Source organism: Oryctolagus cuniculus, chromosome 6, assembly GCF_964237555.1.
Source record: "Oryctolagus cuniculus chromosome 6, mOryCun1.1, whole genome shotgun sequence".
NCBI classification, from domain to species: domain Eukaryota; kingdom Metazoa; phylum Chordata; class Mammalia; order Lagomorpha; family Leporidae; genus Oryctolagus; species Oryctolagus cuniculus.
The window spans coordinates 19,907,087-19,920,606 of NC_091437.1; the positions used below are offsets into that span (position 1 = coordinate 19,907,087).

A 13,520-nucleotide genomic window follows, 5' to 3' on the forward strand; every position below is an offset into this window, starting at 1 on the left:
TTATTTGCAAATTTGCCAGCCTGTCAAAACTCTCCCAGAGACTTCCTTAATAAATTTTTTGTGTGTGTGTGCTAGTAGGGTTTTTTGTTTTTGTTTTTGTTTTTGTTTTCTGTTACTTGAAAGGCAGGAAGAGCGAGAGGGAGCTCTTCCATCCTCTGGTTCACTCCCCAAATACCCACAACAGCCAGGGCTGGGCCAGATGAAAGCCAGAAGCATAGAATTCCACCCTGGTCTTCACACGGGTGGCAGGGACCCGAGAACTTGAGATATCATCTGCTGCCTTTCCAGGGAGCTGGATTGGAAGCAGAATAACTGAGACATGAACCAGGCGTTCAGATATGGGATATAGCCATTCAGAGCAGCAGCTTAATCTGAGCTACAACACCCACCCCAAATTCTTATTCCTATGCTTTGTTTTACATGGAGGTAAAACCGTTTCCTATACTATCATAATAAATAACATGTAAATTATTAGAACCAGAATTATAAATTAGAAAAGCTAATAAATGTGTTTTTCTTTCTCCAGCAGCCAGAATAAAGATAAATGAAGAATTCAAAAGTCATAAAAGTGAGACTTCTTCCAAGAAAATAGAAGAGGTACAGTAGTTGCATTTTTCAGTTACAATAAAGCTATTACAAATTCTCTTGGCATAGAGGAAGTGATGAAAATGGAGGGCTGATGTAAAATGAAACCCACTAATTGCTAGTGAAAGCCATCCCAGCTGTAGGAAACCTTCACTTGTTTGGTGTGGTTCACCTCCTCAGGGCCTCTGACTATACTCCAAAGACAGCCAGTTGCCCAGTGAAAAGAACATAGAAATAGCCGTGGTCATAGCAGGAGCATCTGAACCAACCCCAAAACCCACCGAAAACCTTTCTTCGCCTGAGGCAAGGGACTCAGACAAGGAGATTGAGTTGTAGGAACTCAGAACGGCAAAGGAACCTCTCTTTTATCTCATCCGAGCAGTTTGAGTCCCAATTCCTATCTGGGCAAGGGTAATAAACAGCCACAGTTTACGAACTTTTCGTAGTTTGAGCTCTGTGTTAACATTTTTAGTCGCTTGCTGTAATTAAAGACACGATGACACTAACCTGTGAGCTCCCTAACAGTTCTAATACATATTGATTGAAAAAATGTGCCATTGTATATTCTAGCAAATAGACATTGTCTGAGTTTCCTGTGTCTTAACTTTTTATAAAGGGCAGGGAAAGAATCCATAGGAAGAAAACAAAAAATGGAAAGTGACCTGCAGAGGTAGTTATGATTCCAAGAAATTTGTAAAAAGGGAGGTACAGGGCCAGCACTGCGGCTCACTTAGGCTAATCCTCCGCCTTGCGGCGCCGGCACACCGGGTTCTAGTCCCGGTCGGGGCGCCGGATTCTGTCCCGGTTGCCCCTCTTCCAGGCCAGCTCTCTGCTGTGGCCAGGGAGTACAGTGGAGGATGGCCCAAGTACTTGGGCCCTGCACTCCATGGGAGACCAGGAGAGGCACCTGGCTCCTGCCTTCGGATCAGCGCGGTGCGCCGGCTGCAGTGTGCCGGCCGCGGCGGCCATTGGAGGGTGAACCAACGGCAAAGGAAGACCTTTCTCTCTGTCTCTCTCTCTCTCATTGTCTACTCTGCCTGTCAAAAAAAAAATTAAATAATCTAAAAAGTATATATTATCATCTACTAATGTATATTTTGTATTTTTGCGATTCTGCAAGTATTACAGATGGACTACTTTTTAGATAATTACATTCTCATGTATTGAGGGTTTATGAAGTCTTGATACCAAAAGAAATCTTAAGCATCCTGTAGACAAGCAGTGCTGATGCTTCGTGATCCTAAGACGCCTTTGCCCTTAAAAACTGAGGGCTTCAGAAGGCTCTGCTTCTGCCAGTATTTATCGTACTAGATTTGAACTGAGAATTTGTTAAATACATATGAACTTACTTTAAAATAGCAATAATCCCATTATTTTTTTTCACAAATAGCATAATATTTATGAGAAACAACTATATTTTCTAAAAGAAAATTAGTGAGAAGAGTGGCATTGTTGCCAATCTCTTTAATGTTTTACTTAACAGGCAGCAATTAAATTCTCATATCTACTTCTTAGTCTGGTTTGATGCAATTTTTACGTTGAAATACATAAAGGAAATCCAGCCCCATCTCAGTAAATAATTGGAGAAGGGTAGAAGTGCTTAATAGGCTTTTCAGATAATTGTGGGTATTCTTTGATACTATACTACAACAACAACAACTGATAATGTCTTAAAGGTTAGTTGCAGGCCGGTGCTAGAACCCAGCGTCCATATGGGATGCCGGTGCTGCAAGGCAGAGGATTAACCAAGTAAGCCACGGCACCTGCTTTGCTCTAAAACATTTTTAAATTCTGTTTTCCCCAATATTTTGGAGCATCCTTATATTTATTTATTTATTTATTGACAGGCAGAGTGGATAGTGAGAGAGAGAGACAGAGAGAAAGGTCTTCCTTTTGCCGTTGGTTCACCCTCCAGTGGCAGCCACGGCTGGCGTGAGGTGGCCAGCGCACCACGCTTATCCAAAGTCAGGAACCAGGTGCTTCTCCTGGTCTCCCAAGGGGTGCAGGGCCATCCTCCACTACACTCCCTGGCCACAGCAGAGAGCTGGCCTGGAAGAGGGGCAACCGGGACAGAATCCGGTGCCCTGACCAGGACTAGAACCCAGTGTGCCGGTCCGCAAGGCGGAGGATTAGCCTAGTGAGCCGCGCCGCCGGCCCCTTATATTCTGTGTATTTGAATAAAAATGTGTCATGGAGAATCTTAAAAACATAAAAAAATCTGTAAGTGTTATGAAGTTATAAAGCTAAACATGTTCTCCACAATTCCAGTTTTTGTTTTAAAGCTTAAATTTTATCATTTTTAGCAAATACTGTCTATTAGGTTGTATTTTTTTCCCTTGAAGTGACATACTCTATTCCTTTTCAAGAAAGTGTCTACCAAATAGCCAAGTCTGAATTATCAAAGTGATACTTTCACATTAAAAAAAAAATGGGGGGGGGGTGATACTTTCCATGAAGAAAGCTCTACTTCTGTTCACAATTCAAAAAATGCAAAAGGCTGTACAGTTCTGTGAAAATACAGCTCCCTGAAAGGTTCTCAAGGTCTTCAAGGGTCCCTGGCTTTGAAAGTTGTTGTTTAGTCCAGTTCTTCGTCCTGCATGTGGCAAGGTCTGGAACTCAGAGTGAGCGGGTAATTAACCAAAGCCATCCGCTTACTGTTAGAGCTGGATTCCAAATATTCTGACTCCTTGATCCAGTACTCTTTCTAGTGTTCAGAAAAGCCACCTGTCTAAAAGGAAGATTTAATCTTCCCTCAACAGTGTACATTTAAACATTTAAAAGTTCAAGTTTTAACAAAAGAATAAATCATGAATTGATGAAAGTTAAAACCATATGCATGTCTGCTATCTCTATACCACTTAGATAGTTACAGAAAGGTAGAAGCAATATAACTTTAAAAGTAAAACTATAGCTTTCAGAAAAGTATATTCATGTAAAATACTCAAAGGCTTTATTCTACTTGTTTGCTTTTCTTAACAGCTAATGAAAATAGGTTCTGATGTGGAATTGTTACTCAGAACATCTGTTATACAAGGTATTCATACAGACCACAATACACTGAGTAAGTAAAAGAAATGCTTTCTGACTGCCTTATGTTTTAAAACATTGAACAATTATAACTTTTAATGCCTAATAAAACAGCTTTATTTTACCAGGCAATACGGTATATACTGTATACATATGTATAGGTACAATATAAGGATGCTAAATTATAAAACTTTGTTTTACCAGTCTTTTTTCCCTTCTTTATTTTTATCCTAAGTCCTGGTTATATTACAAAACTGCAGTTAGAGTGATGATATGATTATTTTTATCATTTATTTTAGAGTCTTAATTTTCTGGCATCATTTATTACTTACCTAGACAAAGTCTATTTCTATACCTTTTCCTCTATAATTAGTTATTTTGCTTCAGAATTGGAATTATAAGAAAAGGACCTATAATTGAATATCCTCCATTTTACCCCAGGTTTCCTGTTGGGCCTTCAGCAGAACCTCATTGCACAATTATAGTTCACTTTCATGCACTGCAGTGTCTTGGGGACATCAGTAACAGCAACAAAAAAGATGACGTTTAAAATTTTAGAAAGACTTTGCTGTTTAAGTAAACCATTGAAATAGAGCAGTAATACCTGAATAACCAACATTCACATCAAGCTGTATAACCTCGCCAGTGCCTCATACTTTTGTGCTCTTCACCACTGCTCTGCAAAGATAACCACGATCCTGACTTTTAACCCTACAGATTATGAACTTTATATAGTAAAATATTTGACTGTTAGGTCAGTGGTTTCATGTAGGATGGCGATTTTTGTCTCTCTTCTTCTTTCTGTCGACATTGTATTTGTGAGATTCATCTTTATTGTTGTATGTAGCAGCATTATTGTGAAGATTGTTTAAACATAGTAAAATTTATCCTCCTTTTCTTTGAGTAGTTCACAGTTTTGGACTATAATGAATAATTTTATGAACATTCCTGTATGTGCCTTTTGATGGGAAAAGTGTATGTATGGTTGTGTCTTACATAGTGTTTGGGTTGACATCATAGTGCATAACGTGATCATAATCCCATTAGGTTATAATGGAATTGAAAAATTCCTGCCACATAGTGATGTTACAGTATTAATAATATCATAGCCCATGGCATTACTCATGTTTCTGCTTATACTGGTATAAACAAACATTCTGAACCATCAATTATATAAAACTATAGTACATACACTTAGGTGTGTTACGTAATATCTGATAATAATTGGCTGTTATTTATGTGTTTACTATTTTAATATTATTTTAAATTTTTACTTCTTTTCATTTTATATGAAAGGCAGAGATAGATTTTCCACCTGCTGGTTGACTCCCCAAATGCTCAGAATAGCCAGGGCTGGGCCAGACCAAGGCTAGGAGCCTAGAACTCAATCTGGCTCTCCCACGTTGGTTTCAGGGACCCAAGTACATGAGCCGTTGCTTGCTACCACCCAGGGTGCACATTCACAGGTTGCTAGAATTGAAAGCAGAGCCAGACGTTCAAATATGGGATGTAGGCATCTCAAGTGGCAGCTTAATTGCTACACCAAAAATACATACCATTTACCATGATTTTAGAGTATATTGCTTCTACATTAAATTTTATTTATTTATTTATTTTACCGTATTTTATCTGAAAGTCAGAGAGAGATCTCCTGTCCTCCTATATACTGCCAAATTCCCATAACAGCCAGAACTGGGCAGGGCTGAAGCCAGGAGCCCAGAACTTAATTGGATCTCCCACATGAATGGCAGGGAGCCAACTACTTGAGCCATCACCTGCTGCTTCCTAGGATACACTTTAGCAGGAAGCTGGAACAGCAAAAACTCCAACTTGAGGATGTAATAAATTAGATTCTTTTAATATGTTTTTTAAAATTACTTTTTTTTTTTTTTTTTTGTATAGGCAGAGATATACACACAGAGAGAGAGACAGAAAGTTCTTCCTTCCATTGGTTCAGCCCCCAAATGGCCGCCATGGCCGGCGCTGTACTGATCCGAAGCCAGGAGCCAGGCGCTTCCTCCTGGTCTCCCACGCGGGTGCAGGGGCCCAAGCACTTGGGCCATCCTCCACTGCCTTCCTGGGCCACAGCAGAGAACTGGACTGGAAGAGAAGCAGCCAGAACTAGAACCCGGCACCCATATGGGATGCCGGCGCCACAGGCAGAGGATTAACCAAGTGAGCCACAGTGCCAGCCCCTAATATTACTTTTTTTTTTTTTTTTAACTAGATTTTCTTTTTTTTTTTTTTTAATTTTTTTTTTTTTTTTGACAGGCAGAGTGGACAGTGAGAGAGAGAGAGACAGAGAGAAAGGTCTTCCTTTGCCGTTGGTTCACCCTCCAATGACCGCCACGGCCGGCGCGCTGCAGCCGGCGCACCGCACTGATCCGATGGCAGGAGCCAGGTGCTTCTCCTGGTCTCCCATGGGGTGCAGGGCCCAAGCACTTGGGCCATCCTCCACTGCACTCCCGGGCCACAGCAGAGAGCTGGCCTGGAAGAGGGGCAACCGGGACAGAATCCGGAGCCCAGACCGGGACTAGAACCCGGTGTGCCGGCGCCGCAAGGCAGGGGATTAGCCTAGTGAGCCGCGGCGCCGGCCCCTAATATTACTTTAAAAAAAATTCTTTTAGGGACTGGCGCTGTGGCGTAGTAGGTAGGGCAGCCACCTGCAGTGCCGACATCCCATTTGGGTGCCGGTTCGAGGCCTGACTGCTGCACTTCTGGTCCAGCTCTCAGCTATGGCCTGGGAAAGTAGTGGAAGATGGCTGAAGCTCTTGGGCCCCTGCACCTACTTGGGAGACCCGGAGGAGGCTCCTGGCTCCTGGCTCCTGGCTTTGGATCAGCACAGCTCTGGCTGTTGCGGCCATCTGGGGAGTGAACCAGTGGATGGAAGACCCCTCCCTCCCTCTCTCTCTGCCTCTCCTTCTTTCTTTGTGTAATTCTGACTTTCAAAGTAAATAAATAAATCTTTAAAAATAAATAAAATAAATAAATTATTTTAAATGATAAATTTAATGTCACCAGAGTAATAAGGCTTTTCAGGGGCCTAAATAAGGAAATAAAACATCATCTCAGTACAGTTGCTTATGAAGGATCTTCCAGCTTCAATAAAGTAATGTTCTAATACTTAGATCTAATGTAGAAAGCAAAGTCAAGGATTTTCATAATCAATAAAGCAACATTACAGTGAAAATAATGCATAATATTTAAATACAGTTGGGTGCATTTAGCCTAAGTGTCAGCAGTTAATTAAACCAGAAAAATTCAAGAGTAGAGTATGTTTTTGATTCCAGACATTACTTAATAAGGTGCATTGAGTGAAGAGATGGAGTAATGGCTGTTGGACAGTTTTGTGGTTCTTTACCACTCGTTGGTTTTCCTTCCTTTGTTTTGAGAATTTCAGTCTTTTATGACTTCCCCATCCCAAGGACAGAACCTAGAAAATTCAGTTCCTCAGTTTCCTTTGCAGCTCAGGTGTGGACATTTGATAAAAATTCAGCACAGTTACCCATATTGGTAAGTAAAATTGAGGAAAGAGGCTTGGACAGAATTTGGCTTTCTGGCAGGAATGGTCAGTGGGTACAGGATCAGCTTCTTCACAGAGAAGTGGCATTGGTGTGGTGGCAAAAGGGGGTGTAGTAAAAGTGAATGTCTGGCAACATCTGAAATACAGCACCTTGTGTTCTGTAAGGCAAAAATGGTGGCAGTTTCTGCGGGTGCTGTGTGGAGGACACTAACTTCTATTACTAGGCCAGTTCTGTGGCATGGGTTTGGTCATCATTCCTGAATCTCAATCTCTAACTTGCCTGGTTCTTTGGGCCTCACAAATCCATGAGTTAGACAAGGACCTGTTAATAAATGGCTTTTCTGCTTAACCAGAGTCCAATTCTGTTGCTTATAACTAAGACCAACAGAAATTTTTCCCAGAAGTGAGCTCCCAAAAACTATACAACCTAAAATGTGAAATTAGTTGAATGGAAGGTAAGGGTACAGGGCAGTGTGATTATCATGGGCCTGACCGTTATAGGCTCCAAGCTGGTAAACTATGAAGTCAGTGCCTCCTATTTCTTGGAAGATAGACTGAGTACTACCTGAGGCTACAGGAATAAGAGGAATAGCCAGAATGTTAGTATATGCTGGAAAATTCTTCCTGCTTCCAGCAAAGTACTGCAAAAGAAAATGAATGCAGATTCAGCTAGTGCATCTGCAAAGCAGAAATAGAATGAAATATCACTTTGCGGGGGACCACTCTTCTATGTGCACTCTGAAGTCTGATTAAGAGTCCCATACTTGAGAGCCTTGCAAAGTTGAAAATGCCAGTTGCCCATATCCACTAAAACCAAAGCCAGTACAAGTAGGCTCTACTATGAAATAAGATCATTGCCCCAAGGCTTTCTCATATCAGATATATGACCTACTTACCAGAGCTGATTATTTTTCATTGCTTTAAGAAGTATCTGTCCAGTAAGAATTAGGGATTGGGCAGAACATAGAGGCTATACCAAAAGATGAGAATCTTCATTAATAAAAAATTATGTCAGGCTGTTTGCTCGTGGCAATTTGCATATAGAAATGACTGGAAGCAGATTTTTAGTTAAAAAAATTTTAGTAAATTGCATTACCAAGAAATCACAGTTTGGCTAGTTCTCTTTAATGCTGAGACCATCCCTAAGCTCCTGAAATATCAACAAGTGAACCATGAAAGTTTGCGGAGCTCCAAAGAAGGGTATTTGCCCAGCATCTCTACCTCCAGACAAGGAGAATCCTGCAGAGGACAGAACCAGGACGAGAGTGGACTAGGGAGGATCTCCCAGCAAATAGAATTAAGTACTGCCAGGTTAGCCATCCAAGGAATTTATTCCTTTACTAAAGCAAGGGTGTTTGTCCTTCTTGTCCAGCAGAATTTTAGATTTTCTGTAGACCAGTGATGCTGTGTGTTTCTCATTCCAGGCTTTTATTCCTGTATCGTTTTTGTTTATTTTCACTGAGCTCTTGTAGGTTCTCTACCGTGTTAGCAACAGCTGAACCTGATGAAAAGGCTAGCACATCATCTAGAGATCCTTGATTTTAATCTGGCTGAGACTTGAGAGGACAGGAGGTGAATGGATGTACTCCATAAATGAGAAGATGGCTAGTTTTGCGTGTTGTGTAATCAATGGGCAGGTGCTGAAAAATTATATTCAAGGTGGGCTGGCGCCGCAGCTCACTAGGCTAATCCTCCGTCTGTGGCGCCAGCACACTGGGTTCTAGTCCCGGTCGAAACGCTGGATTCTGTCCCGGTCGCTCCTCTTCCTGTCCAGCTCTCTGCTGTGGCCCGGGAGTGCAGTGGAGGATGGCCCAAGTCCTTGGGCCCTGAACCCGCATGGGAGACCAGGAGAATCACCTGGCTCCTGGCTTCGGATCAGCGTGGTGTGCCGGCCGCAGCGCACCAGCCGCGGCGGCCATTGGAGGGTGAACCAGTGGCAAAAGGAAGACCTTTCTCTCTGTCTCTCTCTCTCTCACTGTCCACTCTGCCTGTAAAAATAAAAAAAAAATAAAAAAAATAAAAAATTATATTCAAGGTGCAGTAATGCAAAGCAGAAAATTAAGGTAATTTCCTAGAGCCAATAACATCTTTCTGGATTACATAAGCAACTGTCTACTGGAACCAAGAAAGCATTGTTTTCCTGTTAAAAAAAGGCTAAGCTGAAGCTCTCCTTTTGCCCTTTTCTCCTCTCCTTTCTGCATGCAGTGCAGATGTGATGTGACAGCGTTGGTGAAAACAAAATCACACATGGGGTATAGCAGAAGAGGAGAAGGAAAAAGGCCAGGGTGGTTAGTGGTATTAAGGACTTGTGCTAGACCAGAACTGCACGGGAAGTGTAGCAGCCAGGACTCAAATCAGTGTCCACATGGGATGCTGGCACTCAGGCCCCCCACAGTGTGCTTTAGCAGATAGTTGGATCAGAAGCAGAGTAGCCATAGCTCAAACCAGGTACTCTGATATGGGCTCTGGGTGTCCCAAGCAGTGGCTTAACCTGCGGAACCACAATGTTCACTTCTCTGAAACTTGATGTTTTGAAGAATATAGGGGAAAAAAAGAATACAGGCAGGTTATTTCACAGAATGTTGTGTGAGCATTTTTGGACCATGATAGTTTACCTGGATTTAGCTTTTCTGGAGAATACACAGAGAAGCATTTATGTCCTCAGGATTTTTTTTTTATCTTAAGATCTTTTTCTTGACTTCATTAAGATATCATGCCTAGGACTCAACAGTTTTTTGTGTAATGATTTTTCTCAGTGAGGACATACTGGCATTTTTGCACAGAACATTTGTTTACCATGCCAGACTGTCCCACACATTCATTGCAGATTTGCATCCTTGGCTTCTGCCCACGAAATTCCAGTAACATTCTCCAGTTGGTATGACAACTCAAACACCCTTGGTTATCAACCATTGTCCTCTAAAATTTGGAATCTTTAAATTAGGAGAGTGTTTTTTCTTTTTCTATAGTAAGGAGTATAAACAGATTTCTCATTTGACAGTTCTTTTTTAAATTTATTTTATTTATTTATAAGTCAGAATTAGAGAGATGGAGGGAGGGAGGGAGGGAGATCTTTGATCTGCTGGTTTACCCCCAGATGGCTGCAGCAGCCCGAGCCAAGACCTTCTTCTGGGTCCCTATGTGGGTGCAGGGGTCCAAGGAGTTGGGCCATCTTGTGCTGCTTTCCTAGGAGCATTAGCAGGGAGCTGGATGGGAATTGGAGCAGCTAGGACTTGAACCATTGTCCATATGGGATGCCTGCACTGTAGATGGCCCCTTAACCCACTGCACCACTGCTCCACAGTGCCCAGCCCCCCATTTGACAGTTTCAAGTTTCAGAAATTGATAATTGGATAGTCAGTAATATATTTTATCTGAATTCTGTTTAGTTTATTAGTTAAATTTAATAAATGATAAAAGATCAAGTTGATTATGTTTTGCTTTGGTGAGACAAAGAAAAACATACACAGACCAATAAAAACCACTGAGCCAAATACCCACTCCTGTTGTTTGCCAAATACCCACTCCTGTTGTTTTTTTTTTTTTTAAGATTCATATTTTATTTGAAAGGTGGAATTAGAGAAGGAAAGAGAGAGAGAGAGAGAGAGAGAGAGAGAGAGAGATCGATCTTCCATTTGTTGGTTCACTGCCCAAATAGCTACAACTGGAGCTGGACCAAGCCAAAGGCGAGAATTTGGATCTCCATCCAGGCTTCTTACATGGGTGGCAGGGGCCCAAGTACTTGGGCTGTCTTCTGCTTTCTCAGGAGCATTAGCAGGGAGCTGGATCAGAAGTGGAGCAACTGGGACTTGAACCAGCATTCCTATGGGATACTGATGTTGCAGGCAGAGGCTTAATCCATTGCCATAATACTTAACCCATTAATCCACAGTACTGGCCCTGCCCCTGTGTTTTTATATAATCTGAAATGAGAATACTATTTACTGTCTCCATTTAGAATCAAGGACTCTAATTTAAATGTTAACTGAAATAAAATACCCTTGGAAGGTTTACCTCAAGGTATTTTACTTTTATAAATTTTAGGAGGAAGGGGCCGGCACTGTGGCGCAGCAGGTTAATGCCCTAGCCTGAAGCACCGGCATCCCATATGGGCGGCATTTAGAAGCCCGGCTGTTCTACTTCCTATCCAGCTCTCTGCTGTGGCCTGGTAAGGCAGTAGAAGATGGCCCAAGTCCTTGGGCCCCTGCGCCCACGTGAGAGACCTTGAGGAAGCTCCTGGCTCCTGGCTTCCAATTGGCGCAGCTCCAACCATTGCGGCCAACTGGGGAGTGAGCCAGCAGATGGAATACCTCTTTCTCTGTCTCTCTCTGTGTAACTCTGACTTTCAAATAAATAAGTAAATCTTTAAAAAAAGAAGTTTGAAAAAAATTTAGGGGGAAATGAGTACATTTACACTTAATTATAATCTCATGATTAGCCTGTTTTAATAACTTGAATTATTCTTTTTATTTTTCTTTCAGAATTGGTCCCCAGGAAAGACCTTCTTTTAGAAAATGTGCCATATTGCGATGCACCAACTCAGAAGCGATGAATTTTTTAGGATGGACCAAATCTTTGTACCTTTTGATTTTAAGAGATAACTCTGGCAGAAGTCCTAGATGTACAGACATTCTTCTCATAACTGACATATTGAAAACTGATGAATTAAAGAATAGCTTCATAATTAAATTTCACTTTAAAAAGACATTGCTGAGAACTGCAGAACATAAGTGCTTCTAAAGAACATTAGATAAGAACACATTTCATTTTCATTGAAAATCAAACCGTATAAAGTAAAATAAATGCTTAAGGAGGCATATTGCATTATTTTTTTTTACCTTAATAGTATTTTGGACTTAAAACAGCTATTTGAGAATGCAGTGTTTTGGCAAGTTGGTGAGTTTTCCTCTCTTGTGAAATGCAATGATTATGTTTAAATTATTAGATTGGGGCCGGCACTGTGGCATAACGGGTGGGGCCACCGCCTGTAGTGCTGCATCCCATATGGGCGCCGGTTCTAGTCCTGGCTGCTCCACTTCCAATCCAGCTCTCTGCTGTGGCCTGGGAAAGCAGTAGAAGATGACCCAAGTCCTTGGGACCCCTGCACCCTCGTGGGAGACCCAGAAGAAGCTCCTGGCTCCTGGCTTGGGATCGGTGCAGTTCCAGCTGTTGCGGCCAATTGGGGAGTGGACCAGTGGATGGAAGACCTCTCTCTCTCTCTCTCTGCCTCTCTTTCTATGTACGCTTCTGACTTTCAAATAAATATTTTTAAAAAATAGATTAAAATGATGTATAGCCCCACAAAAATTATTTTTTGTTTTTACCTAGAAACCTTTTATTTGAGGTAAACAAACTTCACTTTATATATACAAATTTAGGAACATAATGATTCTTCCCACCTTTCCCTCCCTCCTGCCCATACTCACAAACTTTTAATTGATCAAAAATCATAGTGTGTGACAGCTTTCTACTGAAACAGGCTTCTGTTTCCTAAAGAGCTGTAGTTATTTGTGCAGGTAACAAATAATCGTATTGTTTCATTTTACAGATAGGCAGTGTCTTTGTGTTCTTGTAAAGACATTTTCTTTATCACTTTTCTGAAGACAAATAAGTAAAATATAAAAACCTCCCAGAATTACTATAAAGCAATCCTCATTTTTATAAGAAAAGTGGCTCTTGATCAGACTTTATAATGCAGACTTAGTAGAGTAAGCGATGTTTAGACCACAGACTTCATTGTGAAGATATAATATATGGCTGTTTTCTCCTCTTTTTCATCAATAAAACTTAAATGACTTCGCTTTACACATGTTCCTTCCCTGTTGAGATTGTCAGTATCACTGAAGGATCAGCTCTTCTACCATCTAATGCTTGGAACTAGAAGATCATGTTTCATATTTTTTTTTCTCTTCTATCTTTGCTTCCTTTTCATTCTGTTTTCTCAGTGAACAGTGTGTTTTATCTCATTCACTGATGAATTGTCCCATCTCATGATGAAACAGGGTTTTTTAACTTTGAAAATTTGAAGATTGTCCATGTAAGCTTTCTTTGATGGCAAACTTACTAGTTTACCCATACTGGATATTCAAAATATCAAATATTATCATCTTTGCAAATCTAGGAGATAAAATCAAAATTAGTTAGACATAATACGCTTAAACATTAAACCTGAGACTACCCTTAATGCTTCCTCATACTTTTGAGATCAGGTGGATTATACCCGTCAAAAGATTAACTTCAGGGGACCCGGTATTGTGGCTTAGTAGGTTACGCCACTGCCTGCAATGCTGGCATCCTATATGGGCACCTGTTGAAGTCCCAGCTGCTTCACTCCCAGTCCAGCTCCTTGCTAATATAATGTGTCTGGGAAAGCATCACAAGATGG

General features: G+C 41.2%; 1 protein-coding gene across 4 annotated transcripts in view; it reads left to right on the forward strand.

Moving 5' to 3' along the window:
* The window catches only part of LYRM7 (LYR motif containing 7), a 30,788-nt gene extending 18,367 nt beyond the window's left edge, over positions 1 to 12,421 (forward strand). For 2 of the 4 annotated variants that reach the window (XM_070076088.1, XM_070076089.1), the window contains 3 exons: positions 527 to 597; positions 3,565 to 3,646; positions 11,617 to 12,421. In XM_070076088.1, the coding sequence (XP_069932189.1) occupies positions 527 to 597; positions 3,565 to 3,646; positions 11,617 to 11,687 (224 nt within the window). In that variant the 3' untranslated portion in view covers positions 11,688 to 12,421. The remainder of the gene's footprint in view (positions 1 to 526; positions 598 to 3,564; positions 3,647 to 11,616) is intronic. The other 2 variants (XR_011389713.1, XM_051844193.2) reach the window with 2 other exon arrangements.
* The last annotated feature ends 1,099 nt before the right edge of the window (positions 12,422 to 13,520 follow it).